Below are 14,439 nucleotides of genomic sequence, written 5' to 3' on the forward strand. Positions count from 1 at the left end.
CCTGTTGTGTTTCCAGGATAGGAAGCAGTTGAAATTCCCACAAGAACACAGATAACCATAAACATCTGAGAGAGTTCCTACAGGCTTTTTTACATCTTTAACCACTTGACCACTGGGCACATAAACCCACTTAATAACCAGACCAATTTTCAGCTTTCGGTGCTCTCACAATTTGAATGACAATTACTCAGTCATACAACATTGTACCCAAATTAAATTTTCGTCCTTTTTTTCACACAAATAGAGCTTTCTTTTGGTGGTATTTAATCACCGTTGGGTTTTTTATTTTTTGCGCTATAAGAGAAAAAAGACTGAAAATTTTGTAAAAAAAATAATAATTTTTCTTTGTTTCTGTTATAAAATGTAGTAAATTTTGTATTTTTTCTTTATTCTTTTGCATAAATGTGAAAGATGAAGTTACACCGAGTAAATAGATACCTAACATGTCACCCTTCAAAATTGCACACGCTCGTGGAATGGCGCCAAACTTCGCTACTTAAAAATCCCCATAGGTGACGTTGCAGGGTATTGTGGGGTATTGCAGAGTATTGTGGGGTATTGTGGGGTATTGTGGGGTATTGTGGGGTATTGTGGAGTATTGCGGGGTATTGCGGGGTATTGCGGAGTATTGCGGGGTATTGCGGAGTATTGCGGGGTATTGTGGGGTATTGTGGGGTATTGCGGAGTATTGTGGGGTATTGTGGGGTATTGTGGAGTATTGTGGAGTATTGTGGGGTATTGTGGAGTATTGTGGGGTATTGTGGAGTATTGTGGGGTATTGTGGGGTATTGCGGGGTATTGTGGAGTATTGCGGGGTATTGTGGAGTATTGCGGGGTATTGCGGGGTATTGCGGGGTATTGCGGGGTATTGTGGGGTATTGTGGGGTATTGCGGGGTATTGCGGAGGGCGCAAGGGAGCGCGATTCTGGGAGGACGTACATTGACGCCCTCCCAGAGTTAAGCAACCGCCTTGTAGACATATTTTGTCTATAGGGCGGTTGTTATATGGTTAAAACACTACATCCACAGTGTAATTTAGAGCCGGTTCACACAGGCGCGACTCGTCAGACGACTTAGCCGCCTGACAAGTCGTGCTCCATTCTGTACAATGGAAACGTTCTAATAGGACTTAGGAAAAGGTTCCTGTACTACTTTGGGACAACTTCAGTCGCCTCTGAAATTGTGGGCAGATCGCCTTGCCAAGTCACGCGGAAAGTCATGCTGCCCCAGTGTGAACCGACTCTCAGGCTGCATTCACACCTGAGTGTATTGTTTTTAGGCAGAAAGTTGTGTGATTTTTGTACAGGTCAACAGGTCACTAATGTAAAAAGCAGAAAAAATGCCCGAATTGAGCTACAAAAAAAAGCTTGAACCTTTTTGAGCTTCAGGCGTTTGGCTTCAGGCGATTTGGAGTGGAGATGTGAATCATCTCCATAGAGAATAATTGATTTTTTTTTCTCCTCCAGCAATTTGGAGCTTCAGCCTTCAAGCTACAAAATGCTGAGGTGTGACTGGGGCCTTGGGAAATGTAATAGACTTTCACTGACAGATACCATAGCCTGAATAAAAGCAAAAGAACATAATCTGTATCTCCAATAACGCCTTTATGGAACTATCATAGAATGCAATGTGGTGGATGGAAAATGATATTCAAAACTTGTCTCAAATAATTTTCAAATTGTCAATTATGTTATTTAAAGCGGTAGTAAAATCCACTTTTTTATTTCCACCAACAGGTAAAGCTATAATAAGGCTTACCTGTAGGCACAGTAAAATCTCTCCTGAACGTGCGCTGTTTAGGAGATACTTCTTTTAGTAGCAGCCGGCAACGTCCATTGAGAGAGCTGTGTCACAGCTGTGACTCCCAAGCACATGTACGGGAGTGATGTTATCGCAGCTCGGCCATTCAAATGTCCAGTGCCCATGAACCTGCAAGGAAGACCAGGTGAAGCAGGAACCCCTGTCAGCGGTAACCTCTCGCCACTCAAGGGCTTCTTTTTAAAGCAAGTCTTTCATAAGGTGCTAGTGTGTGATGCAAAGGATATTGGGGACCTGGGGAGTGCAGAGAAGGGCAATCAAACTGATAAGAGGCATGAAGGCGCTCAGCTATGGGGAAAGATTAGAGGAACTGAATGTATTCTCTCTTGAGAAGAGGAGATTAAGGGGGGGGGGGTTATGATCAACATGTATAAATACATACAGTCAGGTCCATAAATATTGGGACATCGACACAATTCTAATCTTTTTGGCTCTATACACCACCACAATGGATTTGAAATGAAACAAACAAGATGTGCTTTAACTGCAGACTTTCAGCTTTAATTTGAGGATATTTACATCCAAATCAGGTGAGCAGTGTAGGCATTACAAGAGTTTGTATATGTGCCTCCCACTTTTTAAGGGACCAAAATTAGACAATTGGCTGCTCAGCTGTTCCATGGCCAGGTGTGTGTGTTATTCCCTCGTTATCCCATTTACAATGAGCAGATAAAAGGTCCAGAGTTCATTTCAAGTGTGCTATTTTCATTTGGAATATGTTGCTGTCAACTCTCAATATGAGATCCAAAGAGCTGTCACTATTAGTGAAGCAAGCAATAATTAGGCTGAAAAAACAAAACAAACCCTTTAGAGAGATAGCAAAAACATTAGGTGTGGCCAAATCAACAGTTTCGAACATCCTTAAAAAGGAGGTAGGTGTATGTGTGTCAAAGTCAACAATCGAGAGAAGACTTCACCAGAGTGGATACAGAGGGTTCACCACAAGATGTAAACCAGGTAAGGCCAGATTAGATCTAAAAAAAAGTCTTCACAGTTCTGAAACAACATCCTATGGACAGATGAGACCAAGATCAACCTGTACCAGAGTGATGGTAAGAGAAGAGTATGGAGAAGGAAAGTAACTGCTCATGATCCAAAGCATACCACCTTATCAGTGAAGCATGGTGGTGGTAGTGTCATGGCGTGGACATGTATGGCTGCCAATGTAACTGGTTCTCTTGTATTTATTGATGATGTGACTGCTTACAAAAGCAGCAGGATAAATTCTGAAGTGTTTCGGGCAATATTATCTGCTCATATTCAGCAAAATGTTTTAGAACTCATTGGACGGCACTTCTGCGAAAGCAACCAAAGAGTTTTTTAAGGGAAAGAAGTGGAATGTTATGCAATGGCCAAGTCAATCACCTGACCTGAATCCGATTTGAGCATGCATTTCACTTGCTGAAGACAAAACTGAAGGGAAAATGCCCCAAGAACAAGCAGGAACTGAAGACAGTTGCAGTGGAGGCCTGGCAGAACATCACCAGGGATGAAACCCAATGTCAAAGGATTTGCAACCAAGTTTTTAAAAGTGAAAGTTTGATTTATGATTGGTAATTTGTCCCATTACTTTTGGTTCCTTAACTGTTGTAATTCCTACCCGTTCACCTGATTTGGATGTAAATACCCTCAAATTAAAGCTGAATGTTTGCAGTTAAAGCATATCTTGTTTTTTTCATTTAAAATCCATTGTGGTGGTGTATAGAGCCAAAAAGATTAGAATTGTGTCAATGTCCCAATATTTATAGACCTGTCTGTAAGTGGTCCATATAGTGAACTTGGTGATGAGTTATTCACTTTAAGGTCATCACAAAGGCAGGGTAGTGCTACCACTAGGCAAACTAAGTGGCCGCCTAGGGCACAATGCTGCCTAGGGTGCCTGGCCACTGGTGTTCCTACACTCGTCTCTCTGCAGCAAGCACCTGAGTTTCAGCATCAGCAGGCAGCCACTGCTTTGTTCGCACTGAGACCCCGAGGGCTTTCACACTGGAGCAGTGTGCTAACAGGGTGTCCGAAAAAGTCCTGCCAGCAGCTTCTTTGAAGCTCACCACTCCTAATGCGCTCCTGCCCATTGAAATTAATGGGCAGCGCCGCCATACTGCAGGCAAAAAGAAGCTGTAGCGGCCGCTTTGCAGGTGGTTTTAACCCTTTTTTTTGCCGCTAGCGGGGGTTAAAAGCGACCTGCTAGCAGGTGGAAAGCGCCGCTACAAAATAGCGGCATTTTACAGCTGACGCTCGGTGTGAAAGGGGCGCAGCAGCAGCGGAAGACTGTCTGTGTCATGACTCCTGAATGAATGGAAGCAAGCAAACATTCATTGATGGGAGCTGGTAGGCTGTATTTGATGGGCGCTGGTGAGGGTGCATTTGCTGGGCATTCCATTAAAAAGGTGGGGTATACATGGGCAGGGCAAAGTGGATGGAGTCTGGGGTGGAGCCAAGGGGGGCGGCAAAATTGGGTTTCGCCTAGGGTGTAAAAAATCCTTGTCCCAGCCCTGCGCCGAGGTCAAGGGGGCACTCTTTACGTCTGGAGGTAAAGAGATTTAATCTCCAAATGCAGAAAGGTTTCTTCGCTGTTACAGCTGTGCAAATGTGGAATAGGCTCCCTCATGAGCTGGTTCTGTCCAGCTCATTAAATTGCTTTAGAAAAAAGGCCTGGATTCTTTCCTAAATGTACATAATATAACTGGATACTAACATTTATAGGTAAAGTTGATCCGGGGACTATCCCCTGCTGGAGAAAATTGGATAATGTTTTACTGTTTTTTTTTTTTTTTTGCCTTCCTCTGGATCAACTATGAGTATGAGATAGAGAGAGAGAGAGAGAGGCCCAGATTCTCGTAGGAGTTACACCGGCGTATCTCCAGATACGCCGTCGTAACTCTGAGTGTGAGGCGTCGTATCTATGCGCCTGATTCTTAGAATTAGTTACGCATAGATTTCTCTTAGATCCGACCGGCGTAAGTCTCTTACGCCGTCGTATCTAAGTTGCATATTTACGCTGGCCGCTAGGTGGCGCTTCCGTCGATTTATTTTCTCAAACTTGCGTGCGGCCGGCGCATTCTTTTTATGTAGTTTCCGTAAGGCTTTTTTGGCCGTAAAGTTACCCCTGCTCTATGAGGCGTACATGAGGCGTACCAATGTTGGGTATGGACGTCGGAACAGCGTCTAATTTTTCACGTTTTACGTCGTTTGCGTAAGTCGTCCGTGAATGGGGCTGGACGTAAGTTACGTTCACGACGACTAGGCATTGAGCGGGTGCAATTTAATTTGCGATTAAAGCGTCATTTACGTGGGGTCACATAACATTTACATACAACACGCCCCCTACCAGCCTAGTTTGAATTAGGCGGGCTTACGCCGTATCAGATACACTACGTCGCCTTAAACTTAGAGCGGAAGATGTTTCTGAATACGGACCTGCCGCTCTAAGTTACGGCGGCGTAGTGTATCTGAGATACGCTACGCCCGCCTAAAGATAGGCGTTTTTCTGAGAATCTGGGCCAGAGAGTGTGTGTATAGGTTTGTAATTTGTTTTTCATTTTTTTATTGTTTAAACTAGATGGACGTGTGTGTATGTGTGGTGTTTTTTTTTTTCCAACCAGACTATAACTATGTAACTCATTTCAAGGGGCTGCCCTCCTCATGACAAATGTGCCAAAGGTAGCTAATGTGTCATTTTTAATTTTGCACTGAGCCAAGCACGTTATGCCATGCTCATTTTTGTGCGACAAAAAGCTGGACTGCTACCCATTTTTGATGGGACCTTTAGGAAATAATAGCACCTCAAGCTCTTTTCGTGTTTTTTGCATGTTTTTTTGCATGTTTCCGACAACTTTAGGGTGTGAATGTTGCCCAAGTAGCATGTAGCCACATACAAATATTGTGCTTCTTATTTGAAAACTGTAAAAATAAACACCATAATAATAAAAAATAAAAAAAAGTTTGAGGGCTAGTTTACACCAGAAATCTCACAGAAATGCACTGTGCGTTTCTGTGCAATTTGAGCCCATTCATTTTGAATGGGTTGAATCGCACTGGATCTCACCAATGGTAGTGCATGCACTACTTTAAAAAGTGGTTTATTTTTGTACTATGTGATCCAGTGCAGGCAATCTGTGACCTGCTTTTGGGTTGTCATTAACCTAACGCCCTGTACACATGATCTGTCCATCCGATGAAAACGGTCTGATGGATTTTTCCATCAGTTATCCAATGAAACTGACTGATGATCAGTCGTGCCTACACACCATCGGTTAAAAAAACAATGGTGTCAGAACGCGGTCACGTAATCCACGTACGACGGCACTATAAAGGGGGAAGTTCAAATCCAATGGTGCCACACTTGGGGCTGCTTTAGCTGATTTTGTGTTAGAAAAGCGCAAATCGTCTATTACTATCTGTTACAGCGTGATTAATGTGCTATCTCCATAACGAACGCTAGTTTTACCAGAACGAACGCTCCCGTCCCCTAATTTAGTCTGAGCATGCGTGGATTTTTAAACCGATGGACGTGCCTACAGACGATCGTTTTTTTTCTATCGGTTAGTTAACCATCAGATCATTTTAAAACAAGTTCCTATTTTTTTAACCGATGGTTAAAAAAACGATGGGGCCCACACATGATCGGTTAGTCTGATGAAAACGGTCCATCAGACCGTTTTTCATCAGACAAACTGATTGTGTGTACGCGGCATCATTTTGTGTGTACGCGGCATAAGATTGAAACTGCAATGCATTTTGAACGTGGTGCTGGAACCGAACACAGACTACGAGTTTCGCGTTCTGGTGTGAACGGGCACCGCACTCTGCACACTGGGAAAAGATACGTTGGCTGGCGTTCCACTTTAAATATTTTGATCCTAACTTTCCCTACAGTTTAGGGTGCTGTGCTAATAATGTACAATTCTGTTTGGATGCCAACATTTTTTCAGTATTGAAATAAATATGAAGAAGCAATAAATAAAGACAGTTGTCCTTCATCATACTCATTGATATGTAATATGCATGAGAACACTGCTGAGACACGATGACCTGTCCTGGTTAGCAATGTTAAGGACAGCTTGCATGTGTCTCTTTGGTTGGGGCGAGGGGGGACAGGTCTTATTTTAGCAGTGTGACATACATAAACCGAGTGTGACCACAGGAACTTAGAGGACACTAGGATTTCAAATGGATCCTCCCTGCCCAGGCCTGCAATGAAGTGGAGAGCGTTTACAGCTCTGGCAGCAATTGTGAGCTCTTCTGACAAATTTTTGTTTGTGTGATTGGATCTTACTGCATGGCTGATTTAGGATAACTAAGGGAAAGCTTCAATTTGATTTTAAAAGTCCTAGTCTGCTTACTATTATATTTGGGCTTGTAGAGTTTAGCAATGTCACACAAAAAACAAAATTGAGCAGATCATTTGAAATGTATTCATTTATCAATTTTAGAAATGGATTTTGTATGTGAAAAGTAGACAAAACTATATACAAACATGTTTGCTTATTGTAATGTAATAGGTCTAGCGTATAAAATGTATGTAAGGCCGCGTACAGACGAGCATACATGTACGATGAAACCGGTCCGCCGGACCGTTTTCACCGTACATGTCTGCCCGGGGATTTCTGTATGGTGGCTGTACTCACCATCATACAGAAATCCGCGCGTAAACAATACGCGGGGCGTGTCCGCGCCGTCGCCGCGACGATGGCGGCCCTGCCAGTTCAATGCTTCCACGCATGCGTCGAAGTCATTCGACGCATGCGAGGGATGGCGGGCGCTCGGACATGTACGGTAGGTCTGTACAGACGACCGAACATGTCCGAGCGGGCAGGATTTCAGCGGGCTGTTTTAAAACAAATCCAGAAATATTTGCTCGCTGGAAAAAGGCCCAGCGGGCAAATGTACGCTGGAATCCTGTCCGCTCGGGCCTACACACGACCGAACATGTCTGCTGAAACTGGCCCGCGGACCAGTTTCAGCAGACATGTTCGGTCGTGTGTACGGCCCATAACAGTCCTTCGTAATTGGATTGTCCTTTCCTGTCCCAGTTACCATTATCTCGCCAGTGAGAACACAAAGGTGATCGTTTTATTTACCAACGGAAAATATCCGCTGCTGAGTTCTCAGGCATTCTCTCTCTCTCTCTCCTCCGAGGGCCTGTTTTTGAAGCGGCGTAGATCGCTTCTCCTTTTGAGGTGTGAAGCGATCTACAAACAGTTCTAACTGTAGAGAATGCCTCCTGTTACTGTAATCTCATGAGACATGGCGAGATTACAGTACCAGAAAATCTGTGAAATACTCTTCTGTCCGTTTTTATTAAGCAACAGTAAACTACTTTTTTTCAGATCCTCAGAGTTCTTTTGCCATAAGGGGCCATGTTGAACTTCTAGTGACCAGTATGAGAGAGTAAGAACGATAACGCCAAATTTAACATGCCTGCTCCAATTTCACACCTGAGACCTTATAACACCAAGGAGTCACCTTGAGGCGATTAAGTTCGCATTTGTTGCGCTATACAAGTTTCTCACTCACTCACTTCCGGTAGGGAAAATTGCTAATTGGGCCCAATTTGGACATTTTCACTTAGGGGTGTACTCACTTTTGTTGCCAGCATTTTAGACATTAATAGCTGTGTTGGATTATTTTGAGGGGACAGCAAATTTACACTGTTATACAAGCTGTACACTCACTACGGTACTTTATATTGTAGCAAAGTGTAATTTCTTCAGTGTTATCACTTGAAAAGGTATAGTAAAATATTTACATGTGAAGGGTGTACTCACTTTTGTGAGATACTGTGTGTGTGTGTGTGTGTGTATATATATATGCCCACACAGTATTCGTTTTATTTTGATCATGGTGGAAGATCCCCTGACAACAACCTATATACCGTATAAAGCGGGGATATGCAATTAGCGGACCTCCAGCTGTTGCAGAACTACAATTCCCATGAGGCATAGCAAGACTCTGACAGCCACAAGCATAACACGCAGTCAGAGGCATGATGGGACTTGTAGTTTTGCAACAGCTGGAGGTCAGCTAATTGCATATCCCTGGACTATAAAGCAAGGAAAGGTAGCCTAATGCCGCATACACACAATCGGATTTTCCTTAGAAAAAACCTTGGATGTTTTTTTTCCGACGGAATTCCGCTTGGCTTGCATACACACGGTCACACAATAGTTGAACTTTCGACCGTCAAGAACGCGAGGACGTACAACACTACGACGAGCCGAGAAAATTAAGTTCGATGCTTTTGAGCATGCATCGGAATTTTGCGCGTCAAAATTTCTACAGACGATCGGATTTTCGGAATTTATTTATATCAGTCCCTGCCCTACTATACTATACTAGAGCCAATTAACAAAGTATTCTGAATTTAGACAGCAGTCGATTTACCTACCAGCATGGCTTTGGAATTTGGGAGGAAACCCACGCAAGTGGAGGAAGAATGTGCAGGTAGTAGCCTACCTGGAATTCAAACCGAGAACCTCAGTACTGCAATGCTGAAGTGCTAACAATTAAGCCACTGTTCTGCTGATGGAGAAATTGAATATTTCATATTTCTTATTAAAAGTTGTTCAGTTGTCTCACAGGATCCAAGAAAGCTAGCCTTCAAAGTCTAGTTACCTTAACCACTTCAGCCCCGGACCATTTTGCTGGTCAATGACCGGGCCAATTTTTGCGATTCGGCACTGCGTCGCTTTAACTGACAATTGCGCGGTCGTGCGATGTGGCTCCCAAAAAAAATTTTCCCCACACAAATAGAGCTTTCTTTTGGTGGTATTTGATCACCTCTGCGGTTTTTATTTTTTGCGCTATAGACAAAAAAAAGAGCGACGATTTTGAAAAAAAAAAATTTTTTTTTTACTTTTTGCTGTAATAAATATCCCCCAAAAATATATAAAAAAAACAATCAGCGATTTTTATCGGTACTGCGACATTATGGCGGACACTTCGGACACTTTTGACACATTTTTGGGACCATTGGCATTTTTATAGCGATCAGTGCTATAAAAATGCATTGATTACTGTAAAAATGCCACTGGCAGGGAAGGGGTTAACACTAGGGGGCGAGGAAGGGGTTAATTATGTTCCCTAGGTGTGTTCTAACTGAAGGAGGGGGTGAGACTGACTAGGGGAAATGACTGATCGCTGTTCATACATTGTATGAACAGACGAACAGTCATTTCTCCCCCTGACAGGACCGGGAGCTGTGTGTTTACACACACAGCTCCCGGTTCTCGCTCTGTAACGAGCGATCGCAGGTGCCCGTCGGTGATCGCGCCCGCTGGGCACGCGCGTCGGCACCAGAGGCGAGCAGGGGGCGTGCCCCTAATGGCTGAAATGCAAAATTGCGTATACCTACGTGATTTCGCACAGCCGAGCCAGCCTGCCGCCGTATAACTGCGGCGGCTGGTCGGCTAGTGGTTAAATGACCTCATACCAAAGTGTCATTAAAAACTAACCAGATACTTAAAAGGTCATTTTGCTTGCAAGGGGAGTTGGCCAGGGCGGTTGGTCATTAAAGGGGTTGTAAAGGAAAAAATTTGTTTTTATAATAAGCATCCTTTACCTGCAGACATTCCTCTTTTCACTTCCTCATTGTTCGTTTTTGCTCAGAAGTTGCTCTATTTCTTCTCTGTTCTGTTCACTTCCTGCTTGTCTGATTGTTACTCACCACCATGAAGGGAGGCTTTACTGCGGTGGTCAGTAACGTGCTCGCCCCCTCCTGGGAACTACATCTGTGTGGCAGGACGCTCTCTACGTGTTAGAGACTTCAAGGAGGTGTGAATTACTGGGCGTGCCGCAATGCATACTGGGAAATGTAGTTCTTACATGAACGAGCGCCGCAAACCAGGAAGTGAATGAGAGAACAGAAACTAGAACACCGGAGGTGATATAGATGAAGGAATTTAATAGGTATTTACTCGTTTTTTAACAGAATCATTACACTATTCTGTCTGTCTACCTTGCAGACATTAATTTTAGGCAAAAATGTTTTTTCCTTTACAACTCCTTTAATAACACACAAGTCCTAAATACTAAAGATATAACTTAGAATATTCAGTCTTGTCTCAGAGCTTTCTATCATCATACATGCGTCTGCTTGTGATTACCTGTGCCATGCTGCGCAAGCGGACGGGACTCTGGCAAAACAGCATCTTTAGTTACTTATTCTTGCTATTTTTTCTGATATTATTACATTGTTATCTGTATCTTTCATGTTATACGTATAAGTATTTGTGTGATCTTATTTTGCACATATCAAACCCAAAAATGTAAACTATCACAAATCTGTAATAAGATGGCTGTCTGTTTGCTAATAGTAAAAGCTGAACCCCAAAAAAATCTTTTAGCCATTGCTCATACAATCAGGAGCTGACTATCACGTTTCTAGTGTAAATTACAATATTATAACATTTGCCATACGTTTCTCATAATGCTTATCCTAACAAGATCCCATCTCTTGGTCGCTTAGGACAACATTGACGTTTTTTTTGCATTGTTCAAATATGTGATATATAGACTTTCTGACTTTTCAGACACACTTGTATACCTTTTGAATCCATCTTTTTTACTATCTGATAATATCTTCCTATTTCCCAGCTTGTATTTGCAGGTCTGATCCGTAAGACTTTCTACAGAAGTGAAATGTGCTCCGGACTCGTAGAAAATTATGAGGCTGCCATGGTCCTCAGTGGATCTGGTGATGCTCTGGGTTACAAGGATGGAAGGTGGGAGTTTTCTAGGAGCGGCACTCAAATTCATGAGGAACTGGCTGAGCTAGGAGGTTTAAAAAACATTGATGTAAAAAACTGGATGGTGAGTGATGACACTGTGATGCACATTGCCACAGCAGAAGCATTGGTGGCAGCAGGCAAAGACACGACTCCTGCCAAGCTATACCCACTGATAGCAAAGGAGTATAAGGAATGCATGAAAGACATGGACGGCAGAGCTCCAGGTAAGAATTAACATCAATGTGATAAGTTTAGAGAATATGTAATCCCTAAATGAATTACGTTTACTTTGCTAAAGCACCGTGTAACATAAGCAACTGAATTGCAGCTTCTTTACAACCACTTCCTTAGGTGGATTCAGATAGGCGGGCGCATACTAGCGGCGGCGTAGCGTATCGTGTTTACACTACGCCGCCGTAAGTTAGCAAGGCAAGTACTGTATTCACAAATAGTGTTGCTCAAGAATATTCGTATTGCGAATATTCGTTACGAATATTGCATATTCGAGTATTTGCGAATAACTCGAATATCGCGGTCAAAATTTGCTATTACGAATATTCGTATTTTTTCACATTTATTTTTAAAACAGATCACATCCTAGTGATCTCCATCGACGTCTAAAAGCATTGCTGGTATGATTAGAGACCCTGGGCAGAGTAGCTGAGGCGATCCTTTTATGTTGACGAATATTCGCTTTCGCGAATATTCGTATTACGAATATTCGCGAATACTTTCTCCGCCCTTCTTTTGCATCAGAGCCAATCAGAGTTCTCCTACCACAGTTGTCAGAGGTTAGCAACCTCCATAGCAACCAATAGGAACCTGCCTGCACGACCAGTATATAAGATCACTCCCAGCAGTATTTCAGTGCAGATTCACAAGGTGGCTAGAGAGAGTGGAGTGTTTCTGTGCGTTTTTCCAGTGTATTGTGATCTTAGAGCTTAGAGCATTGTGCTTCCTATAGTGCTTTCAGTTCTGAGTTTCCTGCTTCTATAACCAACTGCTTTTTTCAAAGCAAAAGACCCAACAGCTTTTCTAAAAGCTCAGATTTGTGTTGTTTTGTCCAGGTTAGTGTAGCTTAGTGTTAGATAGATTTCTGTGTAGTTAGTGTAAGTGTACATTTCTTTAACCGCTACCCGACGGCCGTACGACTTTATACGGCCGCGGGGTGGTTGTCAATCTCTAACAGGCCGTAAAAAGACGGCCTGCGCACGCATCCTGCGGGGCGGGCGCGCGCGCGTCCGACGGTGGCGTGCTCGCCGCATCGCTGAGATGCCGATGCGAGTGCCTGGCGGCCGTGATGTCCGCCAGGGACTCGCGATCGGCGGCTACAGGGACAAGACGTGGAGCTCTGTGTGTAAACACAGAGCTCCACGTCCTGTCAGGGGAGAGAGGAGACCGATCTGTGTCCCTTGTACATAGGGACACAGATCGGTCACCTCCCCCAGTCACCCCCCTTCACACACAGTTAGAACACAATTTAGGGAAACACATTTAACCCCTTCCTCACCCCCTAGTGTTAACCCCTTCAATGCCAGTCACATTTATACAGTAATCAATGCATATTTATAGCACTGTCGCTGTATAAATGTGAATGGCGCCAAAAATGTGTCAAAAGTGTCCGATGTGTCCGCCATAACGTCGCAGTAAGGAAAAAAATGCTGATCGCCGCCATAAGTAGTAAAAAAAATAATAAAAAATAATAATAATTCTGTCCCCTATTTTGTAAGCGCAATAACTTTTGCGCAAACCAGACGCTTCTTGCGATTTTTTTTTTTTTTTTCAAAAATATGTAGAAGAATACGTATCGCCTAGACTGAGAAAAAAAAATGTTTTTTAAAAAAAATTGGGCTATTTATTATAGCAACAAGTAAAAAATATTGTTTTTTTTTCAAAATTGTCGCTCTATTTTTGTTTATAGCGCAAAAAAAAAAAAAACGCAGAGGCGATCAAATACCACCAAAAGAAAGCTCTATTTGTGGGGAAAAAAGGACATCAATTTTGTTTGGGAGCCACGTCGCACGACCGCGCAATTGTCAGTTAAAGTGACGCAGTGCCACAAGCTGAAATTTCACCTGGTCAGGAAGGGGTATATGTGCCCAGTAAGGAAGTGGTTAAGGTAGCTTAGTTTAGTGTGTGTTTAGTCTCTGTGTTTTGTGTATAAAAAAAAAAAAAACCCAAAAAATTAGCTTTAGTTTAGTCATATAAGTTTGTGTAAGTAGAGTTAGTGTTTAGTGCATATTAGTTTAGTATTTGTAGTCCTCGTCCTTGTCTGCGTCCTTCAGTCTAAAAAAAAAAAAAAAAAAAAAAAAAGTTTTAGCTGTAGTATTTTAGTTCCTGTTTAGTAGCTGTCCGTGTCGTAGTCGTGTGTAGTTTTGCAACAGCTGGAGACACACTGTTTGGGAAATACTAATATCTGATCTTATATCCTAACTTTTAAACTAGTCTAAAATGCAGTTAAAGATAATGAAATAACAGTGGTGAAATTACTTACACTAATCGGCAGTTTTTCCTCACTGGATGAAAAGTTACTCCCCACCATCTTCGTATCGCTGGGCAGCACAAAATAGCGATCCGAAAATCGACTGGCAAAGATCCAGGAAATGATCTCCGTTCTCGCGTGTTCTTAGCGTGCATGCGCGGACGAGAATTTCGCAATCAATTTCGCATTAGCGAAATTTCGCAAATTTTTTTTTTTATTTTTAACGAATATTTCACGAATATTCGTCTATATATTCGTGATATATCGCGAAATCGAATATGGCGTATTCCGCTCAACACTATTCACAAAGTACTTGCCTGCTAAGTTACGGTGGCGTAGCGTAAATGGGGCCAGCGTAAGCGCGCCTAATTCAAATGAGGATGTGGGGGGCGTGTTTTATGTATATGAAGT

At 42.8% G+C, this 14,439-nt stretch overlaps 1 protein-coding gene across 4 annotated transcripts in view; it reads left to right on the top strand.

Annotated features, from left to right (window-relative positions):
• ADPRH (ADP-ribosylarginine hydrolase) overlaps positions 1 to 14,439 on the top strand; it is a 47,838-nt gene that overhangs the window by 19,154 nt on the left and 14,245 nt on the right. For 3 of the 4 annotated variants that reach the window (XM_040357408.1, XM_040357410.1, XM_040357411.1), the window contains exon 2: positions 11,413 to 11,770. In XM_040357408.1, coding sequence (XP_040213342.1) covers positions 11,413 to 11,770 — 358 coding nt within the window. Of the gene's footprint in view, positions 1 to 6,940; positions 7,050 to 11,412; positions 11,771 to 14,439 lie in introns of those variants that run through there. The other variant, XM_040357409.1, reaches the window with a different exon arrangement.

Source organism: Rana temporaria, chromosome 6, assembly GCF_905171775.1.
Source record: "Rana temporaria chromosome 6, aRanTem1.1, whole genome shotgun sequence".
In the NCBI taxonomy this organism is placed as follows: Eukaryota; Metazoa; Chordata; class Amphibia; order Anura; family Ranidae; genus Rana; species Rana temporaria.